The sequence below is a fragment of the Physcomitrium patens genome, chromosome 23 (genome assembly GCF_059467195.1).
Source record: "Physcomitrium patens ecotype Gransden chromosome 23, ASM5946719v1, whole genome shotgun sequence".
NCBI classification, from domain to species: Eukaryota; Viridiplantae; Streptophyta; class Bryopsida; order Funariales; family Funariaceae; genus Physcomitrium; species Physcomitrium patens.
The window spans coordinates 9,807,781-9,824,990 of NC_143432.1; the positions used below are offsets into that span (position 1 = coordinate 9,807,781).

General features: G+C 29.8%; 1 protein-coding gene across 1 annotated transcript; it reads right to left on the reverse strand.

Moving 5' to 3' along the window:
• Positions 1-2,370: 2,370 nt before the first annotated feature.
• On the reverse strand, positions 2,371-5,107 carry LOC112276217 (uncharacterized). The gene is made up of 3 exons (XM_024507333.3): positions 4,704-5,107; positions 4,024-4,467; positions 2,371-3,881 (listed from the first exon to the last, which is right to left on the reverse strand). Exons 1-3 carry the CDS (start codon positions 4,869-4,871, stop codon positions 2,733-2,735), a joined length of 1,761 nt encoding a protein of 586 aa, XP_024363101.1. The 5' UTR covers positions 4,872-5,107; the 3' UTR covers positions 2,371-2,732.
• Between the last annotated feature and the right edge of the window lie 12,103 nt (positions 5,108-17,210).

Genomic DNA, 17,210 nt, shown 5'->3' on the forward strand with positions numbered 1-17,210 from the left:
GACTCATCTGGTCCATTTTAGGGTCCTTGCTCTTCCCATATTCCAACTGTCGCCCTGGTGCCGTCGGCGGGGACATCCCCTAGCCCTCCATGCGTATCTTCAGCTCCGTTGACGAGTCCACGACGAACGAACGAACGAACGAGCAGAGACGGCGGACGAAAAACTAGATCTCACGACGAACGGGTGGACGTCTTTGAGAGGATGATGAATGATTTGGATTGAGATTGTGGACGGATGTGTGTGAGGCTGGGTTGGACATTCTGTGCATCCAAAGCCACTCTGTAGGAATTGTAAAATATATTAGAGTTGGATTGAGGGATCACCGTTCAGTTGCTTGACATGTGGCTGACTTTTCTTCTGGTTTTATTTTTAAATTTTTTAGATTTAAAAAAAAGGGTGAGTCAAAAAATTGAGTGGATTGAACCATTGGTTGATTTCTATATGTCCTCGTTTTTTTTGTTGATATAAAAAAAGGATTTTAAAATTGACACATAGTAGGTTGTTGTGATGAGTTTTGTCCCATGGTCGTCCATCTTCCATCCATCACAACCTCAAGATTGTGGGTGTTGTGTCAACACCAAATCCATGATTATTTACCATCGAATGTTTCTAACCCAAATATAACTTGGCCAAAGTAGAAGGATAAATTATTTGTTATGTAGCATCCGATTGGACAATACTAGTGCATTCAAATTGCTTTCCTATTTTTAACAACTTTGGTTTTATTTTTGGTGTTGATGTTTCGCTCATTAAAAATTTACTACCATTTCAAATATAGTTCGAAGCATTTTCACACATAGTTAAAAAATAATAATAATATATAAGTAATATGTAAATTAATTATTTGGAGCACCAAATTATTAAAAGCAACTTTGAACTCATTTGGTATTTTGATTAAATTTTAAATATATACTATTTTATGAATTTTGAGTTAAAATTTATATATTAAGAAATGTTAATGATTATAAGGTAATGTCAAATCATATAAAATAATTTTTTTTTAACATATGATACATGTCGTATCCCTTAATCTCTCCATAGGCAAACTATTTCCACTCTCACTACCCTTGAGGCCCTTTTTAACTCTTTCTTCTAGTAACTTTGGCTGCCATTTCAAAAAGCCCCCTTTTTTTATGACAAGCCTCAATAATAATATTACTTCTTCCTACTCATCTAATTTCTCTACAAAAACTTCTTGAATTACTTTACATCCATTTTTCAGAAAGTACTTGCATTTATCAACAACTGAATTTAAAATAAAAAAATGAATATGTTTTTCAATCTCTTTCTTATTCAAATTCATGTATATATATATATATATATATATATATACATGTATGTTTTTCAAGAAAATTTATAAAGGGATCAAATATAAACTATAAAAATTTAAAATATAACTTTATTTTGTACCAGTTTCACTTTTCAAATCCATACATAATGAGTGATGGATTTGTCATGACACACCTGTTATATCATTTCAATGTCGAAATTGGAAATTATATCATCATGGACAACTTTTAAAAAGTTCACAACTGAAAAAATTAAACCATATTAAATAGAAATAAAATATTAATTAGATTATTTTTTAACTAGATTCGCAAATGATTATTATAATATATGTGTATATAATATTTTTGCAATACTAAATTAAATTTCATTTTATGCAGAATATTCAAAGAATATTAATTCAACCTCAATGTTTTTTTATTCTTTTATTTCAAAAATCATGTTCTGATTTTAAATATTGAAATGCATCTTAAAGATCAAGTTGGTGTGGTTTATTGATTTAAAAAACTTTGGTTCTATCACACAAGAACATCATAAATTATATTAATTAACTATATTCAATGTATGATAAGATACAAATATATATATATATATATATATAGATATATATTATTTTGTAAGCCAAAATTTAAAAATAAAAATAAAAACATGTAAATGATATACATACCTACACACACACACACACACACAGATATATATATATATATATATATATATATATCAAAACTGGATAATTGCCTTCGAATATACATAGTTTCATTTTTAAAATTATGACAAATGTTCTCACCCCTACAAAAACTGCTTCTATTCAATTTTTCAATGAAATAATTCCAGAGTCCAGTTATAGTTTAATGTTTAATCAGTATTTTTTAGAATTATCTGAGTAATTTTAGTTTCGAGTGTCAAAATGAAACACCAGGTTGTAAAATCATCATTTAAGATGTGTTAGTTCTAGGTCAAAATCAGTAGAGACAAAAAGACAATTGATAGTTAATATTTTGTATCTGACAGTAGAGTGCCTGCAAATCAATTCATCGACATCATGAGAATCTAATCAACCAAGTTTTGTGATAACATCAGTGATTCAGTTTACGGAAAAACTTAATTACTTCCTGATGCATGGACATCCCTAGTGTACAATTATATGATGAACTCAATTCGGCAACTACATTCTCTAATAGCTGAAAAACTAGAACAGACTCATGACCTATTCCGCTAAGTTGCAGATGAGAGAAGATCAGTACATACATATTTACACAGCAACAGAAATATATGTATAAAATAGAGGTACACTAATGAATATGCAAAAACACTGGTGCCGTTCCGTTGCTGCAGTGTCGCTGTATCGACATAGACATCGTCCGAGAACTGACGAAAGTTCTTATGACGATGTCGAGCTCTGAAAGTATTGGAAACGATTGAAATGATGTAATGATTTGAGACATTTAAGCGTCTGTGCTGGTGGTGGTCGTCACGTCCACATCTTTCACAAACTCCTTGTCATCGCTTTTGATGTCCTGCTCGGTCTCCTTCACTTCTTGTTGCAAATGAGCTGCTTTCTCTGCTTTACCGATGGCTTCTTCCTGGCGGCCCTGGATGGCAGACTTGTGTTCCTCAACCTGGACATCGACTTTTTGGAGCTGATCCTCGAGCTCAGCGTTCTTTGTGCGCAGAGATTCAACTTCCTCTTCCAACTCCGATATCCTGCTCTGCAAGGCGCTCGCCCTGTCATCGGCACCCTCGGCCTTCTGAACTGCCTCGTCACGCTCCAGACGCAAGTTCTTCAATTTTTCGCTCAATTCAGTGAGACGATCAGCATGATGCTTCAAGTCCTCGTCCTTAGCGGACAGAGCAGCCTCCTCCTCCTGGAGCTTGGCAGTTGCATCCTCGCCAGCAGCGGCCTTGGACTTAGCGGAATCCAATTCGGTGGCTAAGCACTTTTCTGCTTGATCCTTTTCCTTTACCTTCTCAGCCTCCGACTCAACATTTGCCTCAACAATGTCGAGCTCATGTTTTTTCTTGGCCGCCTCAGCCTCCTTGTCCTTTGCCTCTGCTTCTTTCTCCTCAGCTTCCGAAACTGCTCCCTTCATTTTGCTCTTCAAGCCATCGATGGTGTCCACCATCCCTCCTTTCTCTCTCTCAAGTTCCGTAGCCTCCTTACTTGCAGCTTCCTTCTTATCCGCTTCATTCATCATCTCAGATTCCAATCCTTTCTTATCAGCCTCCACCTCACCAACTTCTTTCTCAGTGACATTTATGATCTTCTCCAACTCGGCAATACGTTCAGCCAATACACGAGCATGACCTGCATTGGCGTCATACTTTTTCTTCAACTCTTCGATCTCGGACCGAAGGGCACCAGTCTTCTCCTTCTCGTTGGCGAGTGCATCAGCCAACATGTTCGAGCGTTCCACGGATTTCTTGAGCTCCTCCTTGTACTCGTCAGCAGAGGCCTCTGCTTTCTCCTTAGCCTCACCAACGTGCGAAAGCTTCGACTCTGCACTGTCAACCTTTGATTCAAGGTCGTTCTTGGCAGAGCCAAGCTCTGATGACTTCTCCTCAGCTGGAATTGCTCGTGATTTAAAGTGATCAAGCTGAAAATAGAGAAACACATGTTAGGACTCCTGCATCATCCTCTGGGCATACATGCGTTGGCACATCGCGAAGTAATCTCCCTTTGAGTTCAAATATATCTTTGACATGATAGGTTCTTTTGCAGCAGAGACAAAATCTTACCTTTTCAGAAAGGTCGGCGATCTTAGCTTCCTTCTTCTCGAGGAGACCATCCTTATCAACCAGATTCTGGCTCATGTCCTCTAATTTCATCTCCCTTTCTTGCAAACCTGTGTGCACGCCCTCCAAATCCTTCTCAAATTTCGTGTTCGTTTGCTCAATCTGCGCAAGCTTGTCTTGATATTCTTTCATCTTTTTCTCAGCCTCAGCATGCAATTCACTTGCCTTCTTCAATTGAAGCTCCAGCTCTGCGGCCTTAGCACCAGCAGCTTGAACCTCTCCCTCTAGATCTTTAACACGAGCATCCAGCTCAGATATCCTGTTCTTTGCCTCGCGAGAAACTTTGTTAGACTTCTCAGTCTCACCGTTGGCCATGGCAAGTGCCTCCTCGCAGTCCTTCAGGGACTTCTTGAGCTTCTCGTTTTCAGATTCTAAACTTGCAATTCTCTGATGCAGCATCACAAAGAACCAATTCATTACGTACATCCCATGAATGCAAGATGTAAACATCAAATCACTTCCTTCATATCAAAAACTAAAAGTATAAGAATAGCCACACAATAACAACAACAACGGATGCAAATCAATTGTTCAATCTAGTAGCGATTCATCGATCCTCTCAGCGATCAATCGCACGTCCAAAATCTCTGACATACAAATCACAGAAACGGGACAGAACATACCTCCTCAGCCTTCTTCCCAACGTCAGAGGGAATAACCACTTGCGCAGAGACAACAGAGCTGTTCTCCGGCCCACCTATTTTATCCTGCGTCTCTTTCGCCTGCGCTTCCAAATTCTGCTTTGCGAGGTTGACAGCGTCCACGTTCTTTTGTGACTCCATCGTTGACATCGTTTAGCCTCAAGTGAACAAAAAGAACACCACCACCTCTTCTCTCACTCAACCAACTCTTGAATCAAGCCAAGTGCTCCAATGTCAGGAACGACGATCACACTGGATGCTCGCCCAATGGTGATGAACAGGAAGATGCACTGATCCTCAACTCGAAGCCACGCACTACCGATCTCACTACCAATCTCGCCCTCAAAATTAGAAGTTAGCATACTCTGTGAAACAGGCAACGGCGGACCGAATTTTGTAGTAGGCTACGCAGAGGGAACGCTAATATAGTCCAGTGGCGCCGACTTTCGGAACACGCGTCGGGGTGAGACCCCAAGTGCCAGCTCAGACGTAGCCAAGGGTCTCCACGTAACACAAGGAGTCGTCCACGCTGGCACTGCACAGACCTTGTGTGCTTTGGTGTTGGAAATGATTCCCTGCAGAACGTAGTAGCTTTTACTTTTTGGTAGGAAGGGAGAACAGTATGCCAGCCAGCCAGCCAGCCAGCCTAATAAAGACTCGATTGTATTATAAAGTAATCAAGGTTAATCCTTGTATTCTACGATTAAAAAAAAAGGTCTTTAAAAGATACTTAGGAAAAACTAAAGTTGGAATGACTAAATTGCAAGTGCCCATGATTGTAATGAGAAGGACTCAGGAACTATAATGTTTGTTAGAAATTAGTTATTGTTTAGTGATTGCTGGTGTAAAAATTATTAGAAGCATATTAGACTTTAAAGTGATGATGTAGGATTTAAATAATTGTGTTTCAAAAAGGTTTTAAGGAGCCAATTTTGTAAATTTTTTGAGTGTGCTGTAAACAATGTTAATATTTTTTTATATGTTGCTACATTAATAATGTAATGTTAATTAATTTTATTAATTGCAAACATGACATGTCAAGAGGATAAATACACATTCATAAATATATATATATATATATATATATTTGCCACAATAAAATAAAAAACTAAAGATAATGGATAATGTGAAAGAAGTATTTTTAATCTAACAATTTTTTATTTTAGTTAAATATAAAATTCAATGTAGGTGGAAAGACTTGGTGCAAAATGAGGAGTAGAAGGCACCCATGTACAAATTTTCATTTAGATGATTAGAGTAGGTAATTGAGATATGCTAATAAGATATTTATGCTTAGGACAAAAGACACGTTGTCCCAAGGACATAAGTCCCACGTTGTTAGTTTCATACTTAGAAAAATCATCCTGAAGGTTGTAACAAAAAAAAAAAAAAAAAAAAAAAAAAAATCATTTTTATTTCTTTTTCTTCCTACATGACATAAGCAGTGTTATTCCTTGGAATTTATATTAATTCCAGAAAAAAGAAAATGGATTTTTTTTAAAAAAAACCGTATAAAACACCACTAATTTGAAAACAAATAGAACAAAATAAAACAAAATATTTGCATTTTTTCATTTTTTTTCAAGTTATCAAGAGAATTTTATTACATAGGGATATTTATGAGATCAAGATTTATCTCAATTTTAAAATTTAATCTAAGATTCTCTTTAATTTAATTAATTTTAATAGGCATATTCTACCATGTGTATATGAAGTTCAAATTTATACAGTAAAGAAAAAATGTTATATTTTTAACTCTTAACGATAAAACAAAATTATAATAGTATGGATTTGAAACAATTAAAAGAGAAATATTCTTTTGACTGATATAGTTGTAGAAATATATTTATGTAAAGAAATGATATATATTCTATTATTGCAACAGAAATTTTATTTTTTAAGAATTTAAACAATGAAGTAAACGAAGTTTGAGATATTATTCTATAAAACAACGTAAAACAGGTTGTTTAGCTGCAAAAGAGAAGCTACAGGCTCAATCAAAGATTGTAGAAGTTACAAACAAGAATAATAAATTATTTTTTAAATATTATTTAAATAGATGAATAAATTTATAATTTAAAAATAAGACATGTATTATTTTTTTACGATTTATATATTACAAATAAAAAATGGATAGTAGTTGAATTTGTACAATGCAAAAATCATTGGCAAAAATAGTAGGATAGTAGTCAATTAATTACGAAATAAGAATTTGTAGATAAAATTTTAAAGCTGAAGAACATAAATTCTTAATGTATATAATATACTTTTAAAATTCACACTTAAAAAGAGCTATTTATTCCAAAAAAAAATTAGTCAATTATTTGTTTATTTCTTTCTCTTTTCCTCAAAATATTACAAGATAAATGAAATTTCCTCCCAAAAACTTGCATAGACTTAAAAGTCACTACTTAATTTTTATTAGAATAAAAGCCTATAATAAAATTAATAAATATTATATTTTATTCTAGTAATTTGAGTAATATAGAAGAATTACTTCAATTTTTTTAATATAGCTACTATAGAATAATCCATATGTTTTTTTTAATAAACCACTACTTTTTTGAAAATTTAAGAATTCTTCCTATTTACTTTTATATTTATCATTTAATTAGATTTTATTTGATACAATAAGTTGATATAAATTTACTTTATTCACTACACCTCATAATCTCAAAGTAATATACATTTTAATATTATTCTTTGATACCTTGGTTGTATTAGTTATAATTTTATTGTTTTTACATGTTTTGGCAAAATTTTGATATTTATTTGAAAAAAAGACTTATAATGAATAATATTTTTTTGATTTATTTTTTAAGTTTTTAATATCTTTTTTATATATTAAACCTAAAATATTCTTTGATTTAGTAATAAAAAATATTATTATAAAATATTATGATAAATTCATATTTATTTTTTGAATTACCTATAAATTCTAAAAAATAAATAGTAGTAAATAATAATTTAAAATAAAAAAATAAAAAAAATGAGATGTATCCTATAAGTTATAAATATTACAAATAGCATTAGTTATTTTTATTTTCAACTTCAATGAAAATGCAACCATGTAACTACAAGGCTACAATTGTGGTGCCAATAAATCATACATTAAGGTTAAATGTACCTCACAATTTTGAATCCTAAGGAAAAATCCATTCTTGTGGTTGTGAAGGATATACATTGGATTCCAAGACCACATGATATACTCCAATTAATTGCAACCTTGTACAAGAAAGGTTGTAAATTTAGCTTAGATGTCAATAGGGTTAGCTGAGTTTTTTTCTTTAGATGACTTACTTATGCAAGGCACACTTAATAGAAAAGCTTATCTTATGCCTTGTAAAATTAAAGAAGTTTTTGTAATTTCTAGTTAATCTATTTTTAATTATATCTTTATTGAATGATATCAAGTATTAGCATATGCTTTGATGCTTATAATATAAGAGGCAAAGAGAGTGAATAGTAATAAAAAATTGAAGATTAAAGATGAAAATGATAAGGTATTTACATGTGAATTGTGCATTGTTGGTAAGGCCTATAAGTAGCTTGATCTACACAATCATGAGGATGCCAATAATATTTTAGATGCAATAGTATTTAATCCTAGTTATTTTGATATAATTAGTTTTTTAGGTATCAAATAATTAGCTATGTAGATTCATAAATACTTTGGTTATTGTAGCTTTGTATCTCATTAGACTAAAAACTAGGTGCATATTGCTTATAAGACTTGGAAAATAAAGATACAAAAAAAATAGAATCAAAATTAAAACTTATTTCATTGATGAAGGCACAAAGTTTTTGAATTATAAGTATGTATCATATTTCCAAAATGAAGGCATTTGACACATAGTTACTCTTATGTATACAAGTGAGATTGTCAATATGGCAGAGCATATGATGAGCACCATCTTTAAAGAAGTACAAACACTCTTAGATAATGTCAAGCTAGATTGTGAATATTGGCCATTTGCTACCAAATTTGTAACATGGACTTATAATCTCCTTCAATTTGTAAGATTTGGTGGTAAGTTACCACTTAAAGTTTTATATGGTGAAAATTTTTTTATTTAATATATTCATTATTTTAGTTATTATACTTGATATGACATACCAATATATATATATATATATATATATATATATATATATATATATCATATGATTTTTGCAAATACAAAGAAGGTTATGAGATTTTTTTTTTTGGTAAGAAGAAGATGATTTTTAATTAAGATATGATTTTCTTTGATAGAAAAGATGAATTTCTTGGTAAGCCATTCATTTTTTAAGAAAAGATAGAAAAAGATATAAATCATAGAAACAAGCTTGATTTATTTTATTTTTAATATTAAAATAATAAATTACTTATTTAAAATAATAAAGATAATAAGAAAAAATCAAATGTAAACATATACAATCTATACATATTTCACTACTTCAAAAGTTACATCCATAGAAGAAATCTCTAACTCATAACTTTATTAATGCTACATCCAAGGTGCAATATCCTTCTGCTATGCTTACTTTTGCATTACAAAATTTTCCTTATACATTACCTCCAATTCTAAATTTGTCCAAGACTATATGATATTGGGCCTTCTAAAGCAAAATAATCTTAAATTTGATTCTATATTTTAGCATTTACATTCACATATTGCAAGTGATTCATACTTAAAGGCTCTTTGTATACCTTGACCTAGGAAGTCAGAGCCTCTTTGAGCTTATAACTAAGGCCAATTTTAGATCTTTGCAAATACATTAATATTTAAAAAAATATAAGCCACTATCAACAATCTCCACTTCAACTTGTATTTTATCTATTTAGCAAAGTTTTTAAGATAGATTCTTTAATATTTTATTATATTATTTAAGTTCAAATAAAAATTAAGTTTTTCAATAAATATCATCAATATTTTTTCAGATATCAATTATCTAAAATAAAATCTTATTATTAGTAATAAAATCTTTGATATAATAATATTTTACATTAGTACGTTTAATCTTAGCACAAAATTTTAAATTCTTTGTAAAATAAATTATACTATGGCTTTTACAAAAAACTTAATTATTCTCTTAAAATTAGAAAAAAAACTCTCTTAATATAGTTCTTTTGAAATAAACTTAACTTGCGATCATATTGGTTCCTTATAATTTCTACACGCAAGACTTTTTTGGTAGAGCCAAAATCCTACATCTCAAACTTTCTATTAAGTTGAACTTTTAGCTTGTAAATTTTTGTCATTCTCTTTGCTATAATCAACCTATCATCAACATATAATATCAAAACCATGTATCCAAAAATAGCCACCTTTTCTAGTTATTTGAAGTAGATACAATTATCATAATTGCTCCTAGTATAATATTTTTTAATTATGAGCATATCAAATTCTTTGTTCCATTGTCTAAGTGACTACTTCAATCCATATAATAACTCTAGTAATTTGCAGATATGATCTTCTTTTCCTAAGAATGTAAATTCTTATATCTATTGAACATAGATGTCTTCAACTAATTTTCTATGTAAGAATGTAGTAGTGACATCAAGTTGTTTCAATTCCAAGTCAAATATTGCTATAATAGATAGTAAAATGAAAATAGATGTAATCTTTATTATTGGTAAAAATATTTCATTAAAGTCTATTTTTTTGTTTTGAACAGATGCCTTTGTTAGTAATTTGGCTTTATATATAATTCTACTTATTTCTAGAGCTCTTTTCATCTTCTTACATACTTATTTGCAACCAAAAGGCCTTCTTACTATTTGAATAGCCATACTAATATTCAAGTCTTATTATTGTACAAAGATGACATTTCTTTTGCTATTGTAATTCTCTATCTATAGTATTCTTTGTCTTTTATTGCTTCTTGAAAGTTCAAAAATTCACTGTTCTATGTGATCAATGCAAGTGTAATTATATTTTTGGATCTATATGTCATGAGCTTTACAAATTTTTTGTGATCTATGAAGTTTTTTGAAGATCAGCAAGTTCTTATTGAGTTACCACCATATAAAGATTAACTATAGTAAGTTGTTAATAGTCAAAAGGCACCAAAGGATTAAAAGAAGTTACTATGGCGGCGGCTAAGGTTTTAAGGTGGCGGCTAGGTTAAGATGAATCTAGATTTAGATCTAGATTGAAAGGATGAAGGTGACTCTGGATGAAGTCTATGTACTTGGGATGTAAACTCTACCTATAAGTAAAGGGTATTAGAAGTAAGAGACATCTTTCTCCACACTTCTCTTAGACTACAATCCTTGCTGATGCTAAGTATTTGTAGCTTTTAGACTTCTTTTCTTTAATAAAGTTGAAGTTTTTTTTTAATACTTTGTCAATGTCAAGTTTATCATATAAATTTTAGACTATTTCATCTTTTTTCAAAAATTCAAAAATGTCTATCTCTACTTGAACAATTTGTGGTGTATCTCAATTTATCATTTTTTATTCTCTATTATATTTATAAGTATTTAATAATGGAGTTTTATCAAAATTTATATATCTACTAATTATGATTGTACATGCAATAAGAACTTAAACTCAATACTTTATTATAATTCTTTCATATCTATAAAAAAAAAAAAAAAAAAAAAAAAAAATACTTTCTTGATTTTGGATCTAAATTATTTTTATGCATAGTCAAGACATAAACATAGGCAAGACATATAAATATTCCAAGTCTAAAGCAATCAACAAGCTTTCTATTCAAAACCTCCTTTAAAATCTTATAATGAATTATTATACATGGTGACAAATTTTTCAAGTAGCATGATATATTTACAACTTCAATCTAGAAGTTTTTTTAAAGTCTCTCAATACTTAACATGTTGCATGTCTTTTCCAACAAGGTCTTGTTTATCATCTCTGCTATTTCATCTTCTTAAGATGTACATGGTATTATAAAATGATGTACTATCTTACACTCTTTACAAAAGTATTCAAATTTCTTTGACTTATATTCTCTATTATTGTTTGATCTCAAACATCTTATCCTCTTTTATTTTTTCTTCTCAACCATAGTCTTTTATTACTTGAACAATTCATACATCTTTGACTTTTATTTTATTATAAATATCTATACTTTTCTAAAGAAATCATCTATGAAATAAATAAATTAAAATATCTCTGATTTGGAAGTAACTAATATAGATCTCTAAATATCTAAATCCATACAATTTAAGATTCCTTTGTTAGTATGTATAGACATATTAAAACTAACTTTTCATTATTTTTTAAACATGCAATACTCACAAAAATCAGGGTTACAAGTATTGACTTCCTTGAGTATTTGTTGCTTGTTGAGCTTTATGAGATCTTGTTCACTTATAAAGTCCAATCAAAGATGCTATAGATGAGTAGAGTTGGTATTTTCTTCCTTTGTAAAGATAATTATTGTTCTATCTGTAATAATTTTTTCCTTCCAATTAATACATATTTTCACACTTATTTCTTTTCATGATTACTACGGTGTCATGTGATAATACAAGTATATGGTAAAAAATAAAAATATAGATGTTATTATTAAAAAAACTAGTGAAAAGATGTAATAAAAAAATAAAGATAAATTATAGAAAAATAGTAAAAAATTTAGTTTTAATGTTGTCTTTTTTAAAAAGAACTTCTATTTATTTTATAGAAGCATAAATGAGCCAAATCAAAGTAAATGAAATAAGAAATTAATATAATATATTTTGAAGAGAATTAAAAATAGATTAAAATAAAACTTACCTCAAATTATCAAAAATTGATACTTTGAGAAGTTTAATTGTCAACTTGGGTCAAAATTAGACCTTGAGGCATAAAATTGCACACCTACAATAACTCTAGGATTCTTTTGCAAATAAAAGATTTGAAAGTAGACTTAAAGAAAGATTTCTGAGTGTTGATTTTATGTCATTTGAATTAATATTGAATTTTTGAGAGATTTTCAAAGTTAATGATGTATTTGATGGATCTAAATTTTAAGGAATAAAAATAGATTTAGAAATTTTGAGATTTTTTGAATTTTGTAGCATATTTATAAGTGAAAATTAAGAAATTTGTTGTTGTACTTGTTTTAAATGTGTGTGAAAAATTTAAGATCAATCGAGCAGTTAGATTGAAGTATATGAAGGTTTTTGTGGATTATGGTCTTAAATAATTGAGATTTAGGATCAATGAAGGATTTCATGATTTGACAATATTTGCTAGATTGATTGAAGCAAAAATTAGTGAGAGCAATTTAGAATTAAATATCTATACACAATCCAAATTATGGAGCAATTGAACAATTCAGTAAAAAAAAATCTATGTTGAAAGATCAATATTTAAGTTAGAAAAGAAGGAAGGCGAATAATTGAGATATTTTGGGAGCTTTGCTTGCAATTAGTATATACAATCTTTTTCAAATTTTTTGTGCTTATTATTTATTTAGATATTATAAGGTACCAAAATCAATAATTTAATGATTAATTATTGAATTTTTAATATATTATGAGATTATTAAGAATTTTTTAAGATTTAGAAATTGATTGAGGATTGATTAGGATTTAATTAGGATTTAATTAGGATTTAAGGTTTAATTAAGGTTTCATCAAGATTTAGGATTTTTTTAATTTGATTAAGATTTGACTAAGACTTAATTAGGATTTGACTAGAATTTGATTAAAATTTGATTAAAATTTATTTAATCTTTGATTAGGATTTTATTAGAATTTCATTAGGATAAATCTAAGATTTAGAGTTTCATTAGGATTTCAATAGGATTTGACCTATGATTTGATTAAGATTTATTGGAATTTTAATTAAGATTTTAATTAAGATTTGACCTAAGATTTATTTTAAGGTTTGATTCTAATTGATTTAGATTTTTATTAGGATTTATTGAAGGTTATATTAGAATTTGATTAAAATTCAATTAAAGTATCTAATTTTGATATTTTTTATGATTTTATATTATAAATATTTTATTAAAATTTATTTATTATTTTTTTATATTTTTTTTTATATGTTCTTGTAACTTCATTTGAATTTAATTAAAGATTGATTACCATTGTTATAATTTAATTGGAGTTTGTTTAAGATTCTATTAAAGTTGTTAAAATCATCTTATTGTAAGTTCTATTTTTTTTTCTATAGTTAAATGTTCAATGCATTTTCAATCACATTTCACGTAATACAACAATGGCTCCTTTCATGATCTTAATAATCATGCCTTCCATATTATACTTGTACCTCTTAGAATCTAGTATATCTAGAGAAATCAAATTCTCCTTCAATGTAGATACATGTTTGATATTTGATAATATTCTCACAATACCATCAAATAAGATATCACAAATAGCTATAATATTTTTTATTAAGACAATTCTACCATTATAATATTAATAGCTTTAGAACTAATCTTTATGTAAATACATGTGATAGGAATACTCAAAATCAATAATCCATGCATCATAATATCTATCAATAGTTGTAGTTACTAAAAGAATGAAATTTTCTTCTTTATCATAATTTGTTATGTTTGCTTGATCTACTAATTGATCATTGATTTTTTCTTGATCTTCTATTCATTTGTGATAGTCCCTCTTAAAAGATCATACCTTTCTACAATAATAACAGCCTTTTGATTTCACAAACTTAGACTTAGATTTGAACCTCAAATTGCTTCTATTGTGTCTCTTATCCATAGATCTATTTCAAACTATCAAGACCTCTACATGTCTAGTCTTTTTTTTTGATCTATTCTTCATTTCATTCAATAACAAAATGAAAAAAACATCCTCTAACTTTGTTGTATCTTTGCCATATAAAAAAATAATGACCAAATGTTCTTAGGATGAAAGAAGCAATGTCAATATGATCAAAGTTTTATCTTCATCTTTGATCTTAACCTCAATGCATATTAGCTCATACATGATCCTATAAAAAAATATTCAAATATTCCATCATACTCATATCTTTCTTCATGTACAAAGTGTATAATTTCTACTTTAAGAAAAATTATTTTGTCAATAATTTTGTCATGTAAAAACTCTCTAATTTTGTCCATAATTTAGAAATAGTGTCTTTATTCATAATATTGTACAACACCTCATCATCTAAATATAATCAAATTTTAATGATAGCTCTCAAACAAATATTTTTTTGTCTTCATGAGACTTATTCACAAATTTTTCTTATAATATCTTATGCATAATTTTTTGCACTAGTAGGACTTTCACCTTCAACAATCATAGTCCAAACTTATTCTTTCCATCAAATTTTTCTACTTCAAATTTTATATTTGAGACCTTTATTGTCATTGTAATGTCACAATCTTTGCTCCAATATCAATTGTTAGAATAGCAAATTGCACATTCATAATAATAAAGATAATAATAAAAAATCATATGTAAACATATACAATCTATACGTTGTCGTGTTGTAACATGACTATATGGTGAAAATATAAATGAAAAAGATTTTATTAATATTTAGTCATCTTGGATGTTAGAAACAAAGGCCAATTCCAGTGCCAATATTTAGGGACCACTTAATGTCATCCCATTGCAAGCTATACTACCATACGTGACATCAGCAATATGCTCTATCAACGTCATTGAACCAAGTACCCTCTGTACCAACAGGGCAACTAAGATCATTTTCTAACCCTACATGGAACAAGCCTAGTAGGTATATATCGGTGGAGACACCCAATATGCTTGATAGAGGTGCAAGAAGACCACTTTGTTGTTTTCGTTGTAGACAGATTGATCATTATACTAGTGAATGTCTCAATCCTAGAGCCAGTGACAATTACATGCCAATGTGTGGGAATTGCAAGCAATCGGGGCATACTTATTAGCAATGTGATGCTCCGTTCAATTTCAATAATCGTGATCAGCAGATCCAAAGCCAAGAAAAAATTGATGACATAAATTGACGTCCTTAAGATACTCGGATAAATCGGATGGAATGTGTCCAAGCCGTTCTTACCAGGAGTCGGCAAAAGGAAAAAGGACCGATTCAACGTTTGGGTGAACTTGATGAAAAGGATCAATTTGACCCAATTATGAGGATATCCAATCCAGGTCCTATTATGGGCCTCTTACCCAATATGAGACCTAACTTGGTTGGGCAACCCAATGAGGTCCCGATTACAGAGGCTTCGATTCCATTTCAAGTTGTTCCATTTTCTAGGCCATTTTGGAGAAACATCCTTTCCGTAGAAAGATCCTCTCAGAGGCAAGAATTGCATAGAAGAGCGGTCTGCTGTTCCAATTCCGAGTCCATGGTGGAAGAATAGGAGACCTCATGGAGTAAAAGGAAAAGAGAGGAAAATGAAGGGAGCATTGGGAGATCGGGATTTTGAGGGTCGGAGAGCTAGCTTCAAGCTCCTTCGAAAAGTGTAAGACTTAGTTTTTTCATAGGGTTGGGAGGACTGGGCAATCGTTGCTCAAAGTCAGTGTTTGTATTGTGATTTGGATTATTTTGCAATAAAGTTAAGGTTAGTACTCTTGAATGTTTTACAAAATTAGAGAGACATCTGCAGTTGAAATTTTAGAGGTGTCTAAATGGTTGAGTATGCCAAGTGCATGCAAAAACTTGTATTAATCTAACGGTATGGATAGAGGTTATTTGATCATTAGTATAAAGAAGTATCAAAAATTGGCATATTGGGGTTGTTTATGATTTTTATAATATCTGGAGATCTACTAGCTGGAATAACTTGAATTTTAATGTGGTAAGTCTAGGACTTAAAGGCGGAGCTGCACACAAAGTTTGAATGAGAATTAATAGTTAAAAAAGGAAAAATTGGAAGTCAAAGTTCATCATCAACTTCTAGGCTGCGGTCAAGGGACATCAGTGTGGATTTACGGCATTTTCTTGTAATCTATAAGTTGGATTGGATTGAACTTCTTGAGCATTTAGAAGACTTGCAAAGACACTAATAGTAGAAGTTTTACAATAATCGGACGGTCAGATTGAGAATTACAGCTTGCCGAAGCTCGTTGTCTAGAGTTAGGGTTTAAAAATTTAAAATAAAGTAAAATAAAAATAAAAATAAAAAAATAAAAATAAAAATAAAAAATAAAAATAAAACTAATAAATAACAAAAGAATTTATGCTTATAATATCTAGAAGTTATTAAAATAGTATTTCTAAGCACTTTGTATTGGGATTAAGCTTTTATATTGAAATCGGAAATAGTTTGTATTTGGATAGTTGAAACCCACTAGACTACTTAGATACTTGCAAAACATTGTTTTATCTTCTACAGCCAGACGCACGGTGCATTCTCAAGCTAGATAGCACATAATACAACAATGTGGGTCACTTTTTCAAAAACTACATCTATAGGAGATAGCTCACAATTTTATTGATGCTACATCTAAGATATAACATGTTTCTATTAAGCTTACTTTTGTACTATAAAATTTATCCTACATATTGATCTCTTATTCCAAATCTATCTAAGACTATTTCTCATTGGACCTCCTAAACCAAAAAATCCTAAATTTGATTTATT

Bases quoted from the DNA above. Each gene is read 5' to 3' on its own strand.
- LOC112276217 (XM_024507333.3), bottom strand. From the start codon at position 4,871: ATGTCAACGATGGAGTCACAAAAGAACGTGGACGCTGTCAACCTCGCA. The intron at 4,468-4,703 runs GTATGTTCTGTC...ATGCTGCATCAG, and splicing joins TTGGGAAGAAGGCTGAGGAG to AGAATTGCAAGTTTAGAATC. The intron at 3,882-4,023 runs GTAAGATTTTGT...CTCTATTTTCAG, and splicing joins TCGCCGACCTTTCTGAAAAG to CTTGATCACTTTAAATCACG.